The sequence below is a fragment of the Fringilla coelebs genome (genome assembly GCF_963513975.1).
Source record: "Fringilla coelebs genome assembly, chromosome: 21".
In the NCBI taxonomy this organism is placed as follows: domain Eukaryota; kingdom Metazoa; phylum Chordata; class Aves; order Passeriformes; family Fringillidae; genus Fringilla; species Fringilla coelebs.
Window position 1 is genome coordinate 11,088,643 of NC_140047.1, and position 25,618 is coordinate 11,114,260.

At 42.1% G+C, this 25,618-nt stretch overlaps 1 protein-coding gene across 7 annotated transcripts in view; it reads right to left on the reverse strand.

Annotated features, from left to right (window-relative positions):
• Positions 1–25,618, reverse strand: part of DENND1A (DENN domain containing 1A) — a gene marked incomplete at its 3' end in the record, with an annotated part of 147,731 nt that overhangs the window by 14,755 nt on the left and 107,358 nt on the right. For all 7 annotated transcript variants that reach the window (XM_084219797.1, XM_084219795.1, XM_084219798.1 and 4 more), the window contains exons 14-19: positions 18,165–18,266; positions 17,533–17,620; positions 16,966–17,006; positions 15,984–16,055; positions 14,870–14,926; positions 9,876–10,007 (exon numbers count right to left, since the gene is read on the reverse strand). In XM_084219797.1, coding sequence (XP_084075923.1) covers positions 9,876–10,007; positions 14,870–14,926; positions 15,984–16,055; positions 16,966–17,006; positions 17,533–17,620; positions 18,165–18,266 — 492 coding nt within the window. The remainder of the gene's footprint in view (positions 1–9,875; positions 10,008–14,869; positions 14,927–15,983; positions 16,056–16,965; positions 17,007–17,532; positions 17,621–18,164; positions 18,267–25,618) is intronic.

Below are 25,618 nucleotides of genomic sequence, written 5' to 3' on the forward strand. Positions count from 1 at the left end.
AACTTACGGAGAAGACCTCAAACCAGACATGTAAGAGCATGAAAAAAAAACCAATTCAGTTAAACTTTTTATGCACTTAAAGGTGAGCTTACACTCAGATCCTGTCCTGGGTTTTACTCCTAAGTGACCAACAATTACAAATCAGGCCTTAAAGCATCATGATGGCCTAGAACCCAAAACTACTTGTGTAAATATTATTTTAGTTCTGTGTAAGTGAAAACGAACACACCACAAATATTCTACATATTTATATTACAATAAACTACTCCTTTGCAGGAGCCAATTCTTTCATATCCTTATCCTGTCACTAGATTATTTTTTCCAGCTGAGATTTAAATATCACATATGATTAAGCTTTCATCTTTGATCAAAAAATAGTTCTATATATTTCCACAATAAAGACACATACAAATGCTGCTTTGGGAAAAGATTAAAGGTGCAGAAACTTTTTTTGTCTCTTGGACTTCTAACCAGGCATCGTGTTAACTCTCAGAACTGTGACCTCAGTGCTTGTAGCAACACAGGCAAACCCAACACTCCAATTCCAATTTCTGTTGTCACTGCAGTGCTCCCGGCAATGGAGTTTGGTGGGAGGTTTTTATGTGCTGCACCACACAGTGCACAGCTGAGCCTCAGGAGATCTCAGAGCAGGGTAAGACAGAACTGCCCATGGCCAGCAGTGCTCTCTGCCCTGAGCAGGGACAGGGCTGTGAACACAGGCAGGAGCAGGCTGAGGGTGGAGGGGAGGCACTCCAGGGAACAGGGGCTTTCCCAGAGCTGCACTGCCAGGGCTGGCGCTCCCGCCTCCCACTGCAGCGGGATAAGCAATGTTCAAACTCTGCCTGTTTGCTGGGAGAGCCACTGATTTGAAGTTAATTTGTTAATGCAGCAAAACACATTGTTTCTAAAAGGTCAGCAAGTGAAGCTGTGTTGGAATATCAACTTAATTACTGGGCTGTAGGGAAGAACGGGCACCAACCAGCACATGGCTGCAGTGCTAAAAGCTGCTAAATTGCTTTCCAGGTATGGTCCTAAATATATGTACTATAGCTTTTTCTGTGAAGGGGAGAAATGTCTAAATTAGCACTTTCTCACCAATAGCTGTTTACCAGCACACCTTTTTCCTCTGGATATTTGCTTAATCGTCTTGTTCTAAATACTTCTGAAGCAACAGGACAGAAAATTTGCAGAAAGCCATTTTTATGACTGCAGATCTGGCACTGCTTTGCTAATTATCAGACAAGTGACTTAAGCTATGAGATGCTGGAACAAGAAAAATCTTACATTCAATTTTACACTATCAAAATATTATTTAAAAATTACAGATCCCACATCTCATCAAATAGCTATTATATACCCCAGGAACTTTCACAATACAGCTATTTAGTGTTTCATACCAGAGAAAACATTATAAAAGGATAATTTTTGGTCTGTGACATAACAGCTTGTGAGCAGAATATTATCTCAAACTAATTGTGGATGTCTTTTGGGTTTTTTTTTAAAGTGGTATTCAAAACAGAGCCTTGTGAGTAAATCAGAGGTGCTAGTTCATGTGCAGCAACAAGTGCAACTGGAAGGAAATGCTTAAAGGAAACACCACCAGATGAGAACTGGTTTGTTAGTATGTGGAAAAAGAAGTGTTTCTCAATTAGCAGTGAGGGTGTTTCCAATAATTTCCAAAGCAAAGCTCTTCTAGATGAATATCTTATTTCCTTCCGAAATTGGCTTGAAAATACTTTAAAGTCAATCAGCCATGGGAGAGAGACGCCTTGTGCTGGATGAAGCCAGGCTCACACACAGGCTGCAGGAGACCTGAAGCGCTGACTTTGGGAGAACATGCCGGACTCAACTGAACACTCAATTTAAAAAAAAAAAAAGGAAGAAAAATAACAACACTGAAAAATGTCTGGTACCTAAAAAGATTCAGTAGAGAAAGCAGACAGAATCTATGAGGCAGCTGTTTTATTATCCAGCCAGATCCCTGCACAGCACACTCTACTTTTTACATGCTCCCATATGTATAGCTCACAAACTGGGATGACAGGAACAGTGTATGCTTTACAGCATTTATTTTTAATTTACACTCTGAAGTACTTCAATGAAAATCTGCTGGGTCCTGTGATAAAAATTATCTCCATGTTTTAAGGGATGCCTCATTCTTCAAGCCACATTTGTAGATTGGGAAGGTAGAACAAGTCTGGCAAAAATGCAGCAATGCCTAAAGCCAAAATCCCAAAACCATGAGAACACCAATGTGGACCTCTTCCCAAAGAGGCGCCTGCAGAACACAAAATATTTAATTCAATTTAGAGTCATTCTGGTTCAAAGAAGCCTCACACAGGTTGTTTCCATTTTGCTCCCATGTAGTGAGGCCCTGGGTAACAAAGGATCATGCTGCAGACCTTTCCCAACCCTGATCCTCACTGGGCCTTCCTTGGCAATTTGCTCCAGCACTCACCACTGTTTGGGCAGGGGATTCATTCATCACGATTCACTACTCTAAACACACACCAGCTTTTTGATCTGAGAAGGTATCAGAAAAAAACAAGAAATTTTTTACACAACGAATGGACTTTGAGTCCATTTCTTTGAAATACTGTGACACAGAACTGTTCTCCTTGTCCTCTCAGGCAACCACTGGTAACTTTGTATAATTTCTTGTTATTTCTTTGATATTTTGGTGCCACTTTGCACTTCACGTTTTGCACCAGATTTTTTTCTGGACCCAGCAGTAACAGCAGAATCCTACACGGACAATATCCACTCCTCAGTCCTAGATGGGTAACTCTGAGAACACACAGGGAAGTTCCTGGTACTACACAAAGCCAGGAAGAAACACATCCCACCGCACGGTGGGCCTTTACCCTGAAGCAGCGCAACTTCATTTGTCCAGAAGGAGAAGAAAACCCCAGCTCTCCATAACATTGCTGCATAATGACAGGGCCATGAAGGAAAACTCCCTTAACTCATCAAAGCAGGCCCTTTCTGGTTTACAGCAAACCAGCAAGGAGGGCTTTTGTACAGCTATTCACAGAGGTAAAATTGGCAAGAGGTTGAGAGAGAATCTCACTAGAGATGATAGCTTTTTCAGAGGACTTCTTCCAAAATGAGGTTCATTTTGCTGTGGTTTGTTTTCACTCTGTCTATTCCTCAACATACATGGATGGAGAGACATGTTGCAAAAAATCCCAGACCCCAGGAATATATTTATCCCCATGTGTTAAAGCCTATCCATCTACTACCTCAGCAGAGTTTAAAATCACAGCTAATAGGTTAACAACTGCTTTTCTTCTGCTTCAGATGAAGAATATCAGAAAGCTGGGGGAATATTCAGCTTCCCAATTTGTACTGACTGCTCAGTGCTACTTGCAATGTCTGTTTGACAGGACTGACATTTTGTACCACTGTGAGATGGGAGAACGTGTGACATTTTTATTCATGGTGGCGTACGCCCTTGTAATGATCAGCCCTGGTCGATGTGCTTACTGCAGCAGCCCCGAGCCCTCGGAGAACAAACACCAGCCCGAGGTGCCAGCAGTTTGGCTGCCTTATTAAACACCACCAGGATTCTAACGAAGAGCAACTGCTGGAAAATCTCACTGTCAAATCCTCAAGGACATTGTCAACATGGAACTAACTACATATATTTTTCACTTAAAATACTAGAAAATCCAGCAATACAATATCAAATTTAAAGAAAAAAGCCACAGTGGTTTGCGTGTGCTTTTTAACTGGTCATTTTACCAGCTTTATATTGGCTTTCTGTGGTCCTGATGCTGGGATTCAAATCAAAGAGATCATGTAACCTGCATGATTTAAAATGCTGGAAAATGGACATAGCCCTTATTATCTCTTAACAGCTATTTCTCCCTAGCAAGTGGAATACTTGAACAGAAAAGAAAAGAAAAAGAAAAAATGCATGGTGTCTCATTTAAGGAATTCTATAAACAGCAATGACTCTCTGCTTCACTCACCTTCATCATTCACCAAGCCAGGCTGCATAACTGGGGGGACACTCCCCACACACCCACAGAAGGACACAGACCCTCTATCTGGAGTCTGGCACTCACAACTGTTTTACGTGCTATTCATCAGCCCAGCTCTGAAGGGCAAATCTAAAAAATGCCTGGCCAAACAAACAGTCACAGTGGGGTCAGCATTTAGAAGAATTATATGTTTCACATACTCTTTCCCTTTAATCTCCTGGTTAATCCAGTGGCCCAGAGGTCAATTCAGACAGTTCTGGCCTAACTGCACATATCAACTTCATAAGTAACACGTAAGAAGCCTCTGGATGCTGTTCTGCATTGATAGAGAAGCAAGTCACCCATAAGACACTGTGAGCTCTCCCCAAGTTGTCAATCTAGTTGATTTGGGTAGCCTTGCATGTACTGATATATTTATTTTCTATGTATGTATTATTTATAAAGCACAACTCTCCTTCCACATGCCAGCAGTGATGGACCAAGATCCTCCCTACGAGATATTTCTGGGTTCCTCAGCAGAACAGGACTAACAAGGAGACTCTGCAGACAGGTTACAGCTGCTGTCGCTTGTCACAAGGCCTGGGAGGTCGGCTCTGCCAGCCTTCCCTTCACACATGCAGGCAGTGCAGCACCTGACATGCTGTACTCAGAGCAGCATAGTGATTGCCAGCATCCCTGTGTAAGGAGTGCTTCAAATAACCCAGACAGCTGGAAAACACTGAAAGCCACAGTCTGCAATGTGCTTCTTCATGGCTGAACACATACATGTGCTGGATGCAGTCTGGGGCCACAATCTCACTGCAAAGCATGAATTCCTGCATGGCACAGCTTCAGGCCTCCTGCTGCAGTGGTTGGAGAGAACCCAGCTGTGTCTGCTCCTTGGGAAGCCCTGGGGAGCAGGTGCAGGAGGGGCAGAGACCCTGGGCACGCTCTGCAGGTGCTGCTCACACTCGTCCCACATTGGCACACGTGGTCAGGGCAGGCATTCCCTAACTCCCACCACATGGATTGCCATCTCCGCTAATCCTGCACACCTCAAAGCACAACTTCAATCCAATGCATCATTGTCTTGTCCACTGACATTGGTTCTACTACTCTGACTGAGAACACTGTCCCCTGAGAACTTGATGGGACATTTGAGTGGTCTCAAGCAGACATTAGATAGACAAGTGCTTCTGGGCCAAGACATTTGTGTTTCTTGTGAGGTCACTTGTACTGAGCAACAAAGCAACAATGAATTCCTTCCTGAAATGAACAGGCAAAGAAAGTGAGAACAAATAAGGCTAGAATATGCTTTCTGAAGACAAAATCACTTTAAAGAACTTATACTTTTGCTAAATCCATAAAGAATCAAATGGAGAGAGGGAGGAAACCCCATGTGGCTCCTGAGAAAGGAAATGGGAACCCACATTGCTCATCCGTGGGGAAGAGTGGAAGGAAGGCTCGTTTTCTTAATGAAGGTCCTGCTATTGTCCAAGCAGCTCAGAGTGGCCAGAGGAGGGGCTGGCTCTGCAACCAGAGCATACAGTTACACGAATATTAGCAAATGAACTTGTTTTCCCCTTTCCCCTTTGGTTTCTACCTCAGTGCCACACAATGCCTGCTGTGATCCAGGGGAATCTGCTATTGTTCTGATGCACCTGGGTGTGAAGGGAGTCACAGGGTCTGGCAAAGGAGCCTTCCTCCCTTCCCTACTTCATCCCTTTTACCCTGGAGATAATCCCTCCTCTGCTGCCTCTGGCCTCAGTGATCCAGTTCTGCATTCCTGGAATGTAGCTGGCTGGTGTTCTCCCCATCTTTCCCCTGACCTCTTAATGCCGTTTAATCTCCTGGAAGAAGAGCACTGCCCTACAAAGCAGAGTTGTTTGTTCTGTGTGTCCAAGTGCAGACTGTGACTAGGAAAAATGAATACGTTCATTTACAGCAAAAGGGTTCAGAACAGCAAATAATATGGCAATTTCCATGCTGTGGCCTGCAAGAGTTTAACAGCAGTCAGAATGAGCCAGGGAGAGAACTCAGAGAAGCCTTTCCACAGTCAGACAAGCTGCTTCAGTACATTAGTGCATTTTCCATTTGTTTCATAGCTATGTACATTAGTCCCCAGAGCACTGATTCTCTGTAGCTTACATCAAGAGTGGAACATGATTGAATCTCTCTACTAAAGATATATGTGGAAGAGTCTTTTGTATTTTCTTAAGCTTTACACCTTTTGGTGCATAAATGGAATTAAATATCCTATTTGCTGGTAAATAAAAACAAGCCATAGAAAACATAAACCCAGTTAAGCTGACAAAAGACATTCTAATTATAACAGACACAATTAGAGAGCTGTACAGAACTGCCAGGATCACTTGCTTCTAATGAAATTATTCCCTTTCCCCAACAAGTGATGTTTCTGGCAGCTTATCATTTGCTGGTTTAATTGTACTAAATCATGGGTGCTACTGACTGTGAGTGGGAAAGCTCCTAAAGAGGAGTGTTCCTAAGTGTAGGTTTGATTTTGAAGCCCTTGGGCTCATCCTGTGTGCTCCCACTACCTCTCCCAGACTGGTGGGAATCCTGTATGAACTCTGTGGGTCCTGCCAAAGTAGCCCCACAGTTGCCTGCTTGGACAAGGAATCTGTTCATAACAGTCACCATGACACTGTGTAGTGTTTATTCTCCAAACACATCAAAGACAACACAGACACACGTGTTCTACCTAAAAGGTACAAGTGTGGGCATGGAAACAAGAGCCCAAACCCCTGAGTCACAAATCACCTGCATTAGTGTCCCACTCTGCCTGGTTGGGGCTTACTGGGCTCCCAGTGCTGCCCTGCCTGGCACGCTGGGAAGGATCCTGAGGAGAGCTCTGGCAACTGAATATGCAGCATGTGTTCGATGCTTTAAAGACATTTTGGTCAGCTTTTAAGACAACAAACCAGAAGAAAACAAGTAATAGGACATTCATAGAATCATTAAGGTTGAAAAAGACTGGAAAGACCATGAAGTCCATCAAGCACCACAAGAGATCTTCTCTGTAGCACTGGATCTTCCATAATAATTAACCTTACTCTTCCCCCAAACTTAGAGTACCACTCAATACTACAAACCTTCCATTTGAATCCTGGCCTTGGCATGAAAATTGTTCCCTCTTCTCCCCACTCATTAAACCCTAAGCTGCCTGTACTGCTCCTGCTACTTGTTGAGTACAGTTGTGTTGTCCCAGAGCCCGTGGTGATAGTTCCTGTATTTGGTTGATGCAGGGATCAATAAGAAAGGTACACCCTGGGTAAAGCATGCAAAGTGCCACCCAGGAAAAGCAGCGGTCCCACCCTCCCAACGGCGGTGTCTTACTAAGAACACTCTGTTTAGATCTTTACTACACTGCCCCAGGCTATCTGGCTAAAAATCCTTCTTTTCTACCATCAAGGGGAGCTTTCCCACAATGTCTTAGTATTGCAGAAAGCATCATTGAAGCAATTCTATAATAAACAAGGCTCTCCAATGATGCCTGATCACCATTCACCAAGATGAGCCAGGACATATAGAATCTCCCCCAGTCAGCCAATTACTGCCAAGTTTTGGTGAGCCATCAGATGAGGGGCTGTGCTTTTACAGGCATTTTGAGATATTTTACTGATATTTTCTGTAGCCAAACAACTGCAGATACACAACTGCGTTTGGAAAAGCCAGCAACTCCCTCACTCTAGGGTGAGAGATAATGAGTTAAAATTAAAGGTTGTTGCTGGCTCGCTAGCCCATCCCCCTTTAGCTAATCTGTCATGTAATGAAGAGAAGCACCCAGCACAGGACAGCTCGCTGCCGGCTCACTTACAGCGAGCTGATTAAGAATGTTCAACCAACAGCAGACTGCAGACCTTTCCGAGGAAAATAAATAGACTGTATGCAAATGTGTTTGTCACTTTGACAGCACGTCTCAATTAAAGGCCCGCGCGGCGGCGGAGCGCTGCTGCAGCGCTGCGGCCGGGCTCCCTGCACCGCCCGCCCCGAGCCGGGCCCTGACCCCAGCGCATGCATGCATTTTAAACCTCGCTGCCAGCCCACAATGCTGCACTCCGAGAGAGCCCCTGACAATGAGAAAAAAGCCTCTTTCATCCTCTTCAGTTTAGAAGAGCTGTGAATGCACAAACAGCCCTTATTTCAGAGTTCTTGTGCCTTTTTAATTGTTCCCACCTTCTGTATTCTAGACCGAGTTAAAAGTGACAATAAAATCTCTGCCTTTAATCACGAGTTAGAAGCCATCTCCCATTTATACAGTAAATGTTGCTGCTTTTTCCCTCTCCAAAGCCTTAATCTATATTTCATAAACCTGAACATCTTCTCCTTTTGAATGAACGTATGATTTCATTTTTGTTTTGGCACTGGGCTATCAGGAAGAGCAGACCCGTGCCAGGACGAAGGCTGAGTCAGACAGCCCTACAACTGCTAAGTCAGATCGGTTTTTGGAAACCAACATTTGTAATGTGATGACAGCAATAAGCATTTAGCCAGCAAGCCTCTCCCCACGGCTAGGGGTCAGGAAAGCTGATGTGTGTTTCTTTCAACACAGAAAAGTGATCATTAAAAAATTTGAAAGTGACTGTTAAAAAACCTCATAAATTTAAGTTTGCACTTCCCAGTCAAATATATATTTCATTAATCTACCATCAGGTTTGAACCATCCATCATTCACAAAAATTGAAAGGAAAAACTGAAAATAAATTGCAATATTATCTGATTTCTGACTGCTACAAATGAAATGTAACATGCCCCTGCTGGAGCTAGATGGCTGCATTCCTCCAGTAGCCCAAATGCCTCTCAACATTAGTGATACTGAAAGTAACAGAAAAATAACTCTCTACTGAAAATACTTAATTGGAAGAGAACGATTTTTAAAAGGCCTCCAAGAACTTACTTTTAGCACACTGGTTAAAGTACTGAAAAAATAAATCTAATTCTGAAATGATGCAGACAACGTTGCTCTGAGCACCGATCAGACCTCGGGTAGTCCCATCTAATACCTGAACAGTCAGTGCAGCCACACCAACTGATTTCTATTCATAGACACTTCTATAAAACTGGTTTGCTTCACATTTTATAATGTTTTACAATTACTTTAAATTTACACTTTGCTTCCTTAGAAGAAATCAGATATTCCCTCCTGTTTTCTGGTCAGAACAGTGTAAAGAATAGTTACAGCAAAAGAAAAGAGAACTGTGAACACAAATCATGTCATTTTTTGAGTCAGCCTATACTTAATAGGGGACACTGGCAAACGGATAATAAACACTGGATGTTTTTCCATGAAAATCACAGCAACTACAACATTTTCTAAATAGCTAGCTCTTCAAACCCCACCCCCAAACTCTCTGTTTTGCAGACATATCAAAAGAAACATTACATGAGTAACTAACGTGAACAGCTCAGCTGTCAATACTGAATACAGAGCACGCTAACAAGCTATTAATTGATTTTTCCATCTTAGTTCATCGCATTTAATTTTCAGAGAATGTTCAAATGCTTTAATAGTCCGACATCCCATATTGACACTAATGATCTGGCTAGATAACAGGGGATGTTTTGAATGCTACACCCTCAGTCCTTAGAGCTGTAGCACCTTGCATGCTAAAACAGCTGCAAAATAGTTTATAAAATTGCTACAATATTTATGCTTCCCCCAATCACTCATCATTTATTTTCATCAAAATCACCGTCTGAACAAAAGGAATCTGCAAACCCCAGAAAAATTTGGTTTTAAAATCCCCTTTAAACAGATAGAACAGAAATAAAATAACACAGTTCAGTGATTAAAGATAATGAAGCATTTGGCATATTTGTTATCATGACTTTTCTCTGAACTGTTCTTCCTGAGTCACATGATTGAGAACAACTAACACTAAGACCTACCTGACCAAAATGTACTGTGATCGGTCTTCTGTCCTCTCTTAATTTCGGGTCCTTCTTCTCAGCCAGTGGTGATGGTGCTGTCCTTGGCAGGGGCTCCTCCGGCGCTGCCGAGCACCCGTTCTCAGCAATGTCCTGTGTGGTAGGAGAAGGTGAATAGCATGGCCAGGAACACTCCTGAGCGAGGGAAAGGTGCACAAAGGAGACACTAGAGGATAATGCTGACTAACAATTCGGATGTTAGGGGAAAAAACACCAAAGTACAGAAAAGAAAATATCATTAGAATAAAACATTTCATCCATCAGAGCTTGTACATAACCCCTCTCTCCCCCCGGTACCAGTGGCGCAAACAGGACATTCAATAAAATGTCTGACTCGAACATGCAAAAGCCAGGAAGCGCATGTGGAGAAAAAAAAACCATAGCTCAAATCCTCTATTTTAGAAATGAACTCAAGAAGCGCAGGGACAGGGCATTCTGCTTATTGTAAACCTAAATGAACACAGTAATTCCATTCAATTACTGCACAGAATTACCCATAGCAGAACAATTATTGGTGGAAGTGGCAAGGAGAGATGGAACTCAGAACTTAGTTAGCTTTGCATTTCATCCTGGAGTCTGTGTGCACTGAATATGCCTCCAGGAGAGGGTACAACACCAAGGACTGTCTGGCAGAACACTTTTTGTTCGCTTTGACTTTAGTTCTCATCTCCAGAAGTGAAGTGACCCACCAGCCCAGGCTGGAGGACTTGGCAAGTGCAGGGTGTGTAACACAGGTTTTGGAAAAGACAAAGGCCTGCAGACACCAGGAATCAGAGAAGGAGCAAAGAGTTTGAAAGTGAGTTGAGAAACAGTCTGTAACACAGTGGGCCCCAAACCTTACATCTCTGCAACAATGCCAAGGAAATAATGCTGGGTAAATATGGAGAGAAGGCTGCACAGGCTGGAGCTCTGCAAGGCTGACCTGAGGGTGGCTGCTGCCACCGGCAGGGCTTTGATTCCTTGACCTCTGACACGGCCCGCCAGCCCCCGGCTCGCTCAGGTACAATAATGAGCCGTGTAAGCTGATGGCCAATTAGAAATGGTTCCTTTGGACACACACTGACCTAATGTGTTTAGGTCAAATGAAACAAAAAGCTGGATGGACTTTCTAAGGGGCTTTGTCTGCTCCACAGAGAAACTGAGACCCCTCTTTAGATCCAGCTGGTAAAGCAGTGGTTCCCCAATACGGGCACAAGGATCATGGGGAATTAACAACTTGTTAAGGTCAAACTAGAGAGAAAAAGTTTTTCTTCCCCCCCGCCCTTCAGCTGCACAATGCCACCTTGTCTTGAAAAGGTACAACAAAGTCCTCCGAATTAGTAACAAAGAGCCCCAAAGCAAGACATTGACAAGAAACCTGAGTGTCTGTCAAACTCTTACTCCAGCTCCAGACAGCCCCGAGCCCCCAAGCGATCTCCTCAGCCTGGGACTCAGTCTGTGGCAGCACCGTTCCTTGCATGAAGGTAAACACAAACCCCGTTTATATATTTCTATATGGGATGGAGCCACACTGAAGTGCCTGGAGCTGCCAAAGCTCCAGCACTCCCAGGGCCATCCAACCAGCGCTGAGCAGGGGCTGCTCCCGCCCTGCGGCCCCCTGGGGCTGTGGTTCCGACCAAGGCAGCACACAGCTGGGAGGCAATGGAGAGCAAAGCACCTTCCCAGCAAATCCCCAAAAAGCCAGAAAAAGGACACAAAAGTTTGGACATGAGGGGAATGGGAAGAGATGAAAGATAGAGAGATTAAGCCATTAAGCAAAATCCCCTTAGATGCGTAACGATCACTGCAAATCCTTGAGCTTATATTGCTATAGATTGCCCCTACTTCTCTGATGATATAATTGCATATAAAAGATAACATGTTCCTAAAGCCTACTTCCACTGGGTTTGGTGCACAGACTTCCAATGAAACCACAATATATATTTTTAAAAACTGCGTAATAAAAGATGAGAATTAAATTATTTGATTCCTCTGTATTTTTTCAACATCACCAAAAGGCAAACAAATCATCAATATAGCTTCACTCATCAAAGCAAAATCTGCTTCACAAAAGTTTGTTTTCTATCTTCAATGAAAACACACTGGAGTTAAAAAAACAGTGAAATCTGATCTTATTTTCTAATGGACAGCAAACACTGGCTAGAGAGAAGCAAAACACATTCTGAGTGTCTTGAACGTTGTGCAGGTTGTGTTATAAAGCTCTAAATGAGTTGTTTCTAGACTACCAGGCATTAACTGGAGCCACACAGGGCTCTAGTAACTAAAATAATGTTGAATATATTAATGCCAAGTGCCCAACCATTTATACAAATTGTCTTAGCCAGAGTTTTCAGTAAGTTCCATTCTCCTGACTGAAAGTTGAGGACGGTACCATTCATATTCCTCCCTCTTCCTAATTCTATGCAGTTAAGCTTCAAATGAGCCACTAACGGAGGGACTTGACCACCACGGTCGGTGAGATGGAAAAAGGCAGCCTTTGCAAAAAAGAAAAAAAAGGGAAATAAAAAAGAAGAAAGAGGGGGAAAAAAAGAAAAAAAGAACTGTATCAGATATAAAATAAAGCTACTAGGCTGTATCTATTAACAATTATTTGCTCTCACTCATAAGAATCCTCTGAAAACTATTTCTGTTGCTTTGAAATACTGCACCACAAATGAACAAGGGATGGAAATGGAGCACCATTCAATCTCCACTATCATATTAAAGAAGGACCTTACACACACCACAGTGACCTCTCAACAGGTCAATCCTGCATTTCTCATTTGCAATTCAAACCCAAGACTGGAGCAGACCAAGGGCAAAATGGGCTCTTGATTATATTTAAGAGGTCACCATTGCTATGCAGAGTTGGAAGAAGCAGAACCTCCAGCTTTATTGCATTTTTAAATTATATCTTGTACAGAAGCTGCTCGGATTTGGCAGCAAAAACTGGAAAAGGGATGTTTATATTTGACTTTTCCTTACCAGGGGCCTGCATACTTTCTATATTAATAATGGAAAATAGCATGTTAAAATGCAGTGGATAGTAAGTTCAGTTTAAAAATAACCTGAGGTTACTCTTAGAAGATGAAAGACTAGCATCCCAAACTTGGCAAAAAGTAAGTATTTAATGATACCAGAATGTAAGACAGTTAATACTCACACATGCTAGTGAGGGAACAGGATAAATACAATGCTCTTACATAAAAACTGGGGAGGATGCATTAATAGACCTGTGCATAACGGACCCATAATGAAGCAGCACAGACATTTAGATTAAAAATTAGGGTAACCAAAGCAATGTTTACTATTTTTATCACTTTTAACAGAGGAATCCCTATTTTAGTTACTTTCCTACCTGCTTTCACATGGAGAAGAGGATGGGACATAGAAAAGGACAGAATAATAAAGGAAGGAGAGGTCGAGCAGTGTGTGCCAACTACTCACAGCTATCTTTCAAGCTCCTGTGTTGAACAATCATGTTTAAGCATCTCACTTACAGATACACCATAAAGAAGGTGAAACAAAATTGGGCCATTTAGTTGTAAATGTTATGTGTGCTTTTTGAAGAGATGTTTGCTGCTTGACAGACAAGGAAGACAACAATAATAATAAAACAAAGCAATGACTGAATGAGGCTTTTCTCAGCCTCCTATACAAATGTCACACAACAGCACACAATTCTATTCGCATTTAAAATGCAGGAAAAAACCTGCTCATGTTACACAGCTCCAACTGCTTTAGGAACACACACAAAAAGGCAGAACGTTATTTCCAGAAGTGAAACACAGGCAATGACATAATGAAACCCATGTACAAGAAAACTGCTTCATGTTTCTATTGTTTTCAAATTATACCTACAGTGGTCATATACACTGTAGAGTAATAAAATAACATAAAAGCATCTGAAGCCACTTTATCTTCCCTGAGATTCTGCAGCAATGTCTGGAGGGCTCAGAGAGGGAGCAGCAAGTGGAATGTACACAGGCAAATCCTCACTTCGCAGCCCGCCTTGGAGGAACAGCCTGGGGACAGGCTCAGGAGCACTTCTGTCTGCCCAGGAGCATTTGTAGCCCTAACTTAAGAGGATGGTCTAGAAATTTAGAGAAGAAATTTACGGAGAGAGCACAGATTAAACAAAGCCCACCCAAACTCCTATGCAACAAATTGAATACAAATTTCTGAATAAGAACCTCAGTCCTCTCATCAGGTCAGCTGCCTGGTGTCCTCCGTGACTCTGAGAGCTCTGATGCACAGAATAAAGGGAGTATCTGCACTAAGCCAGGGCACAGTTACCCAGGTACTCATGAGGTGTGTGCCCGTGTGACTGTACCTCTGGTTTAAAAGGAGCAGCTGGGATTGGATAACACATCCCTCGAACGCAGCAGAGCAGATGGGAATTGTGCTGTTTACAAACACACACACACACAGAGATTTGCGAAACAACAAACAGCTGGAGTATTTTTTCCTCTAATAATTCCAATTGGCAATGGACACCAACTCTAATAAATTCCTTCCTGTCTGAACTTTGCAGCAGACATTCAAGAAATGCAGAAATCCCCTTCCCGATGGCAGACAAAAATGATGCTATTTTTCCTGACTGATTACTGCAAAAATAACGACAATTTGCCATTTGCAAAAAGTTCACTGCCAGAACTGTAGGAAAGTTCTCCCAATCCACATGCAGTCCCCTCACACAGTGCCCCAGCACGAAGGACAGCAGCAGGACGACTCCAAGCAGAACACTCAATTTTCTGGCTTTTATGGGTTTAAGTTCGAGCTTTCATGTATTTGAAGACAATTTTTTTTTGTCTGTGAATATTTATAAGTGTGAAAAATCCAGGACAGCTGGTAATGCATTTTGAAGTGTGCTAACAGCACTGTATCAAACAGCTTCCTATTGATCACATCATGCTTTCAGTGGCTAAGGATTTCAGACGTGGTGCTTATACATTTTGAATAAGAACTTCAAGTACCTTTTGCTTCAAGCGGTTTTTCACTTCTTTTATTCCCATTTTTGCATGATCTTTTGCCTGCATGAAAAATAATTTAAGTTAAAATTCCCTTCTATTTCTAGCAGTGACAAAGTTTGTTTTCAGTTAATAAAAATGGCAATAAAAAATGTAACAGGATACTGAAAACACATTAAAACAAACAAAGCTAAAAAGACCCCAAATAAACAAAAAAACACCACCCCATCTTTGCTGCAAAAATTTTGGTTTCCCTGTTTTGAAGCCACAGACATCTTTGATTGTTTTGCATTCCACACCCTCAGTGTTCCCCAGTAAGTATTTATCTTTGCTATAACTTCTATTCTTCCATACTGGCACTGAGCCTGCAAATTCTCCTCGCAGTGCTCTGGGTGCCAGTTCCATTTAGCAGAGCCAATCTCATCCCACTCCTTTCTCTCAGGCTGGAGGAAGGCAGGAAAAAAACAAAGTTTGAATGGTTATCTCAATGCTTTTTATAAAATTATTTCCCAGAACTGAGCATATAAGAAATCCTCACTTGTTTCTGTGTTGTTTGATCTGGCAGAGTGGAGCTGGCAGCCACACACGATAGCACAGCAACACACCAGCTGTTTGTTAACAGCACTGAAAACACTTCCATTTAAAGAATAACTCAGTAAGTTGGGCTCTAAATAAGCAGGTATAAGAAATCTCTAGGGAAAATTAATTGACATTTAGAAAAGATGGAAACAATTTGGAAAATGAGAGGATTCCCTTCTTTCGATGAAGCTGCAAGCAGGGAAAGCTGAGGTAACAATGATTTCCAACAGAGCAATGATGAGATGGTAGAGCTGCCTAGCAGAGAACACAGGCACTATTTCCCAGAAAGAGTTCTGTGTAATAAATGGAATTTATCATCTGTACTTTCAAAAGAAATCACAAGTTCCCATTGTACTTTGCATTTCAATTGAGTTTAAATTTCCAAATGACTTTTTCATTTAAATTTGAAATTTGAATGAATGTATATTTTGAGTAAATTTGTGACTTGAATAAAAACGGATGTAAGTCTTGAGTCTCATTTGAAAGGTTAGAATTGTAATTAGACTCTTATCCCAGTAGTAAGCCGGTACTCAATACTTACAAACTTATAGACAGTCTTCATGGCGGGGTTAGCCTTGGTCTTTACTGTGTTTAAAATGGCTCCACTTCCCTTCTGTAATTATAGTAACAAGGGAAGAAATGTTATCAAAGCTCTTTAAAGCAAACAGCCATCTAAAATCCACCATTCTTAACTTAAAATAACAGAGCATTAACTATCCTTATTAGCAGAGCTGAGTATGAAAAGGTCAGATTTAAAGAAAAAGACCCAAGGAAAACCACCCTGAATGTTGCTCTGGTTTTGCCCAGTTCTGTTTAATACAGCACTTGTCCAAGGGACAATGCAGGTGCCTCCCTTGTCTTACACATCTCACAACTGTGTCCTGTGCTTCCACTCACCTCAGGGCCGTTCTGTACATTCCACTAAAATGCTAACCAAGTTTAAGACACGAGTATCCTGAGCAACACTCAACGTCTGAGCCAGAGACTCCACCTCAGGACAGTCTGTACGTTTAATCTGAAGAGGGGAGATCTGGTTTTACTTTGCTCTTTTCCCTTCCCTCATCCCACAGTCCTGTCTATCACACACATGGTGCCTTTTTCACATTCAAGTAGTTGATACAGGGATAAAATGAGGGAAAATGAAATCTAACCCTAGTCACAAACATTAATTCTAGAACAGCTGAATCTCATGTGAGGAATATAATCAAAGTGATGAGCCAGTGATACATCAACTGCAATGATCTGTTCACCTGGTTGGTGTTCTACGCCCCTGCCACACCCCACGGACTATTGCTGTACAGCATCTTAAAATGAGAAACACAGAAGAGCAAAATCCAAGCAATTAAACCCTGGCTAATGTTGTATTTCCTATTTTCAGCGCAAAATAACATTTCCAGAGATGAAATTTGATTATATGCAATCAGATGTAAACAGCTTTAAGATTTACTGTCTCTGTCACCACATGAAAATCTTCAACAGGCCAACCCCAGTTCAGGGTGTCTGGCAGGATGTCGTGTGCTTACCCTCACTGTGGACAGCCACTGGTGGTACAGTTTGTCGCTACCTACAGAGAACCAAACACAAAAACAAACAAATTGTAACTCTCTGCTGAAAAGAAACAAGCTCCAAATGTGAAGTGTTGGCACTTAGTGGTTCTGGAACATGGACAGAACAGGACAGCCAGCCTTTTCTTTCAGGAGAAAACATAACATTGATGAGAGAGTTACACTTTCCTATTTTCTCTGTGTTGTCTCTGACATTTGAGAACACAGATGTTTTTAAGTTCACTAAAAGAAGTCTGAGGTGGTTCTGGGTAAAGCCAAGATTTTTCCTCCAATGCAAGAACTCTTTTAGTTGTACTTTATTGAAGTGGTAACACCGAGGTTTTTAAAGACTGGACAAGCATTACTCAGACTACAATACATTATTTAAAGCTCTTGACAGACGAAAGAACAAAAATTTAAGACATTTCAGGCTGCCAAGATCACTAAGTCTTTTATTTACCTAGTAGTAATGACCAATAACATCATGATAACCCACAAACGGTAAGCCAACAAAAGTGTCTGAAATTACCTTAAAACATTTCTTACCTGCATATTCTCCCATATTTATCTCCTCTTCAAACACGTCACTGAAGCCCTCCCCAGAGTTCAGCAGATCCAGACGCCCATCAATGAACTGCATCAGTATTAGGAGACAGAAACACATCAACTATCCCATTTTTCATCCTTTCAGAAAGACTTTATCCTTCATTAGCTGGAATAACCTCAATGTTTGCATTGGGTAGGGACTCAAAATAGAATGAAAATACCACCCAAACTGACACAATGTTGATCAGTGCCCTAAAGTGTTTGGTGAAATCTGTGGTGAATTTTTTTGCTAAAAGAATCAGCATTCTTGTTTGGCCACACATACATGTTTTCAGCTGCCCTAAAGTATTAGTTCTACGTTCAACAATAATATGCTTCCTGGACAAAGTTTACAGGAGATATCTTGGGTCTAGGCATGCTCATATAAGTAAAACCCTTGAGTTCAGAGACCATTAGTGGGAAAACCCATCCGCCTCTCAATATATGAAAAGCCTCAGCACCCAGGTCTGAGAAAAGCCAGCAAGCAGGAACTGAGGTGCTGCACTACAGGATCAAGGGACACAGAAACAGCCCCCAGACCCCACCTGAACTGTTACAGCATCTGCGTCCCCATGGATCACTGGAGGCAGTACCTGCTTGAAGAGCTGGAGCTGGATGGCATTCTGCAGGAACTGCCTCATCACAGACGAACGGTGGGACACGAACGCTTCTTCACAGAAAGTGATGGGTTCACCCTGGAGAGTTCAGAGCATTAAACACTCCAACAGCCTTGACTGAGTCCCTGTGAATCCACTGCCTGCACCTGACCTTCTTCCCTTCCAAAATAAATAAGTAAGGAACATAGGCCTTACCTAGCATTGAGTTAAACTGCACTTTATTTGCAGGTCCCAACCACAGGATGGAAAAATAGGCTGGGAAATTGTAGATCATCAAAATAAACCAGAGTGGCTTTACACACATTTTGTTAAAGCTGAAGAACTTTCATAATTCAAAAAGCTAATATTACTTACTCTCCCCAAAATATGACACAGAGTCATGAGACTTCTGTATACTCTGCTTATTTACCTCAGCAGAGCCAGCACAAACAGGTCAGGAATGTCCACTCTGTTCTTTCTGCATCTCTGAAAAACTCTTATTGGAGGAGTGGAATTTCCCTTTTTTCCCAATCTTGTCGGCAAACGACAGAAATTGCTTTGCAGTTCTACTTTTATCTTATTTTAATGAGTTATGGTAATGCTGAAGTCTGCTGCGCATCTGCCGTAAGGGCACAATTTCTTCCACACGTCTACAAATACACAACATAGCAAGCAAATATATTTATTGAATTAAAAACAAGTAACAAAGGACTAAATTATACCGATGTATAATTATTATGTATGTTCATACTAACCCACATAAATGCTTATGGATGCTCATATTAACCCAAAATATATTTGGACTCTTCTGCTGTTGAGTATTCAAAATTAAGATTAGACAGCAAAAGGTCTTAAAGCATCCCATTTAAAAGGATGATATCATTCTATTTCTGAAAGCTCTAAATTAGTAATCTCATATTTACCACTGGCTGTGTAAAATCAACAGGGCAGCTAAAATGACTGATGAAAGGATCAATTGCAAGTGTCTGTTTAAGCACAGGATGGGTATTCTTGATATAGGGAAGTTACTTTCTTAGGAGAGTTTCTGTCATCCCTTGCTTGAACGAGTGAATTTCCATGGATTTGAAAAAAAAAAAGGCAGGTTTCTTATATGACAGTTACAGTTTCAGGATAATTTGTTTTAAAAATAATAACCTGGTTTTGATTTACTCTTTTTACAGAGAAAACCAAAATCACTACATGCTTTCCAGGCAAGAAGCATGAGTGTGAAAAAACTACTTTTTTCTTTGCTGTGGCTTTGCTCTCATCAGAATAAAGAATTATAAGACACTTCATTATAAAATAAACAAAGAGAAAATGTTTGGAAAAACAGGTCTGGCTGGTATGTGCACGCATATAAGGCAGCAGTGCCAGTCTCCAGGACACACATGAAAAAGGTTCTGGCTCCAAAGCCAAGGTGTGCACTGTCTGAAAGGTTTTACTGCATTTAAATGACTAACAGCTGTCATCTCCCTGACCAGTGCAAAAAAGGCTTTCCCATTAACTTCAGATACTGGAATGTAACAAAGGATCCCTGAAAAATATTTTAGCCATGTCAGAGAAATCTGAGTGAAAAGAGCTGGGAGGAATGGGTAAAGAGAAATGCAGGTTAGCGCACTAGCACACACGTTCACCCAAGGAAGGTTTAGCTTTTGTTTAATCCTCACTTTAAAAACCCTTCAAAGGAAACAAGTAGCCCTTCCTATCACCTACAAGAATGCAAAATTTCCCCCATGGCCAGAACAGAGCGTGGACACCGTGGGATGAGCTCAGCCCTGCGAAGAGGAGGCGGCTGTGCCCTGCTGCACCTCCAGCAGCTCCAGCGCCCCCAGCAACACACACCCTGCAGCTGGGGCACAAGCAGTGCTAGCACGCTTCCTTCCCAAAGTACTAATGATTGAGTTTGTTCATTAGCTTGATTAGACCTTTTGACTTCTTAAGAGACATTTCAGGCTCAACGGCTGCTGGATGACAGAAAAAACTTTAATCATCGAGGTCAAGCGTGAGCTTTGCAGCTCAGAATGCATTAGTGCCTTCCACCTTCGCTGACCTCCCCGAGGTGCATACACTGTTCCACCCCCAGCCACAGCTTCAGGACAAAAAGACAAGCTGGACAATAAGACCATTTTCCTGACAGATCTGGTTAACTGTAAATTACAAAGCTAATCAGCTCTGCTTTTACTGACAAATGACATTATACACGGGGGACACCCGCAGAACTGCAGATCTGGTGTGAAATGAATGGTCTTGTTTGCATGTGAAACAAGTAAAATAACTTGTCCTGAAAAACTCATCAACTCCTAAACTCACCAGTTCCCACAATTAAAATTTAGGCCATGATTCATCAACACCTTAAATATCCATTAATATCCTTTTCAACTGTAAATGTCTAACAGAGGCTGAAGTATTGCACTGCAAAGGCTCCAAATGTGTGCACAACATGACTCGATGAGGAATCTGACTTGATCTGTAATGTTACAGATAATTCACATCTATTTCAAGATTGAATCACAATTATTTTTATTACAAAAATGTACACATTTCATCTGCAATCTTAACACAACAGAAAAAAATTTAAAATATAAGATTAAGATTCCCAGATGCTCTGAAAAAATAGGTGCCTTTATGTCTTTGCAAATCTCCCTTTACATGACTATTTCATATTCATCTGGCATAATGAAGTTCATCAGGGCAGTGCTGCATCTCATGACCCCTGAAAAAGCTGAAAAGTTTCAGCCCACATCTGATCTGCTGCCAAACCTATTTTTATATTGGAATTCTGTTACATTCTAAAATAATGCTTAAAACTACTTAATGTAGCAACTGGAAAATAAAAGGAGTCTAGGACTTATTTCAGACTGTTCTAGAGTTTCAGGAAACCTGCTGTTTTATTTTAAGAAGCCATAATACAAATTAATAGATAAAGCCCAATTTTGTTTAGTTACACTGTAAAAAATTTCATCACGATCCCTCATATTTTAAGAAAATCACTTTTCCTCAGCTCACTGATTATGGCAGGAACTTTCAGAGTGAGGACTGAAATGAAGGACTGAAATATGTGGGACAGAAGACAGCTCAGACGAGAGAAGGACATGGAGGAAGGGACAGAGGCAAACTCAAAGGATGTTTCTAGAAAGACACAGGAGCTCAGAGAAGCCATGGAAATCCAACTACTCCCACTCCTGTAGGAATGTGCACCTGGATAACAGTCCTTTGAGGGCAGCACGTGGGTGCTGGACAGAACAGCAAGGTAACAAAGTCAGGGGTCAAAGGCAGAGGTCAAATTAGGTCAACAGTGAGAATCCCTCATACAAACAATGATTTCACAAAACTCAGTTCTAAGAGGGGGGGAAACCCAACAAAAAGATCACCAAACCCAAGAAGCCACAGCTGAAGACTGTTTAGACAGCTCTCAAAGCTGTGCCATGGAAGGCAGGAGTGCAGCGTGTGTGTGAGCAGGGGCAGCACCTGCTGCACACTGAGCTCTGTGCCAGGCACAGCCCCGCTACAACAGCGGAGAGCTGCTCTGCACAGCAGCACACGCTGCAACACCTGGGGCTCCAGGCACACAGAGAGATGCCCACTGACAGCAGACAAGCTGCAAGTCCAGCACCACTGCAGCGCTCCCAGCACAGCAAACCAAGGGCATGCAAGCTAGTCATGCATCACTTGATGCTGCAAACAACCACATCCCGTACTGACAATGGTTGTGCTGCAAATGGCAAAATAAAGCCAGTAATGATATTCTAGGACTCATCAGCCTTAATTCCACCCAGAATGATAAAGCAAGACAGGAGAATGATCTGGATATATACATGTCTATACAAGTACAGCAGCAACCAAAGGCAAGGCACTGCTCTGCAGACCTTTCCAGAACTGTGATGGCAATGTCAGGGAAAGATTAGCTCATCACAGCTGAAGAAGGATCATCAGCCAGCCAGCGGGATTCCATAAAGAAAACCTGAAATTGGTGACAGACACCTGATAGGACATTAGCTCATTCAGCTTGCAATTGCACTGACAAATAACCTCCCATAACCAGTCCATACATTCAGCACAAGAGAGCTCTTCGCATCCACCTCAGTCATAATGGGATCCAGAAAGCAGAGATCAAACTCTCTGCATTAAATGAATGATACCAGAGCTTTATTAGCATCTCAAGATGCAGCTCAGGAACAAAGAAATCACGTGTTCAGAGATTTGACCACACGCCTTCTAAAGAAAAGTACATTCAGGCTCTGTTCAATAAGAGACTACCAGCTCTGATAAATTATTACTGCCAAGTGCAATCTTGAAAAGCGTTTTAAAGCAATGTATTACAAATGCAGACTGCACTGCCCAAACAGCGCAGTCTCATGTAAGAGGTCAGCTCCATCACCAGCCCAATTTCAGATTTTTTTGGTTCCTTGCTACAGAATACAGCCTCTGGTAGAGACACAGCAAGAGGGCACAAATCCAACTTCAAATAAAAGATGAAACTGTCAAAAAATGTGTAACCAGAGAAAACTTCCATGGCAGAGCAATGGTTTTGCTTCTTCTTTCAAACTTTGTTAGTTCATCAGGATACCTGACATTTTCATGTTAGACCAGGTAAAATGACACACACTCATACCCACAGCTAATGAAAGTACATGACTGTAATGGAGCCAGCCAGCTTTCCAAGTGTTTATATGGCTAATTCAGCCACTGCCTGCCCTGATTTCATCACCTACAGCAGCCAGAGACTTCCTGTCCCTACGCAACTTCTACAGCTTCCTAGATGGAACTCAAGCAACAAGCCTAGCACATGAAGTGCAAAGAAGCCAGCAAGAAAGCTTTTAGGGCTAGGAGGAAAAAGAAAGGAAAAAAAAAAATCACCATTTCACAGATCAAGAATAGAGGCATGAAAATAATAAGTAACTTGTACACGGTCACAAAAGTCTCTGGCAGAGCCAGGGAAAAGAACCGAAATTTCTTTAATCCCTGCTCAGTCCCTTAAATACAAGGCTATTCTTCCTCTTCCTACTTGATATTGTGTCAATGCAGGAGTGTAGGTGTTGAAAGACTAACAAAAGGAAAGTAATAGTATGGTATTATGAGCTGAGAAACCTAATCTTTATCAGATACAGCAAATCTCTATGATGCTGCCTGCACTGGGAACTCTCTCTTTGTCCTGAATATGCTTTAAATTACTGGTATAATGTGTACTGGATATTGTTCCACTCTTATATTTATTCCACAAAAACCCCTGTGGCCTGCATGCGATTTTATCATTAGCTGGCAAGGTAATTTCAGGGCCTGGTTCTGCAATCATTCCATGAGCAATGCTCCCATTGAAGCTGGGACGTTCGGCATGCAAAGCAGCTGCCAATTCAGAGTCCCTGCAATGAAAAGGCCTTTTTCTATTTTAACTATTGTGGAATATTAGTGACAATACAGAGGAGGAGAAAAATTGCAGTGCAGTTCTTTAAATGAGTTATTTTATACTATGACAAAATATAAAAGTGTGCTTGGAAAAACAATCTACACAAAGTATTGCCTATCAGATAAACTGTGAGCTATTTTTGTTTCACCTATTAAAACTCAATAGAATACAAAGTATTTTGTTAAAATAGGAAAAAAAAATCTCTGTAGAAATAACAAATCATTGGCCAAGATTTACAAATTAACAACATGCCTCAAGACCGCAAATCTTAATATTTTGCTTCCTTTAATTTCTTAGATACATGTAAAAAGTCCAAACTCATCCAAATCCATGAAGTTTCCAGAAAAATATGTTGAAAATATGTTTTTGTGCGCAATGTAAATGACTCAATTGTCTCAAGATCTCCAAAACCATATTCAATAAAAAGCTATTTTAAAGAGCAGGGTATTTTACTATAAGATTTAGATGCTGATATAGATGCAGAAGGAGAACAAACTGGTTTTAACTTCACTAAAGCAACGTGAGAGAAGCCTTAGTCATAAAGGGAGGTCATGAAATCCCAGTCTCTTAGCGAAGTAACAAACATCCCGACTCTATAAATAAAATGGATCTAATGGAATGAAACTTTAATTTTGCACTGAGTTAGACACACCCAATCTCTTGTAGATCCACAGACGTACACAATGTAAGAACATGGCCTGCAGTGCCCTCTCCTTCACAGAGTAACTGGCAAAGGAAATGCTACACCAGAACTCACTGAGGGAGGATCCGTCCGTGTTATGCCTCTCAACAACTTGGTGAGGAAGCCTCAGCTACTGCCATGGAAAAACACAGCCAGAAAAGGCTCACCTTAGAGCAGATGCTGTTCCCTGAGAGAAGTTACCAGGGGCTCTGGATTAGGAACACTGGAAAAAGATTCCATTCCCTCATGCAAATGAGAACTTTTCACTCTCCTTTTCTCATTTTCTCACCCATTGTCAGAAAGAGGCAGAGATTTTACCTCATGAGAAGGCAAGACACAGAAAACACCACATCAGTATAATCATCATAGCTGCTGATCTTCTATCACTTTCATCAGAGCTCCTCGATCACTAGAAGACCCATCTCACAATAGGCCCAGGATCCAAACATATCAGAAAGTATCATTTTTATAGGTTAGATTTCATTTTCCCAGGCTCTCCTGTACAACATCTCACAGCTTGCAGATCTTATTTAAAGACTTGAAAAAGAAAGAAACCAGAATTAAAAAAGAAACCTCGCCTCTGAGATCCTGCGAATGCTGGGTCTTCCAAGCAGTTAGTGCCAGATCTGTAACCTGCCTCAGTCCCCCAGTTCCACCATGGTACATTCATAAACAAGAAGTTGCATCCAGTGTGAGGACAAAAGAGGAAGCAGTTTTTTCCTTTCTCTGCTCTCCCCACACATTTTGCTCGGTCCATGAATTATCGTGCATTCCTGCAAACCCACAGGACACCGCAATCTGCAGCAAGTGCAATCAGGTCCAGTTGGGCCATGTGGCTCCTCCCAGCTCCCATCCTCTAGCAACACATTCCTGACACGGAAACCATGCAAAATTCCCAACTCCTTTGTGAGGGGGAAAACGCCATCTAATTAGAGCCCATGTGCAGGGAAGCATCTGGCTGGGAGCAGCGGTTCGGCGGCTCCCGGAGTTGTCGTGGAGACCGGGCAGCAGCGCCCGGAGCTGGCCGGCCGAGGCACGGGGCCAGCAGCACGGCTGCGTGCTCTGACAGGGAGCAGATGGGCAGGGACCGCCGGGCTCTGCTCCCCTCCGGACCCACACACCCTCAGAGATCAGCTGGAGCTTGTACAAGTCCTTCTCATCTGCCCTGGAACCTCTGCCTTCCACCAAGGAAACAGAACCGAGCATGCCAACGTTTCCACCAGAAGAGTCCACGTGCAGTGCCTCCATCCCATTTATGTAATGATGATGCGAAGCTGCAACAACTGACAAAACATGATGCAAATATTTTAAAAATAATTCATTTTGATGCTTTATTTTGGCATTCAGTTAAAACTGCATTCTTGG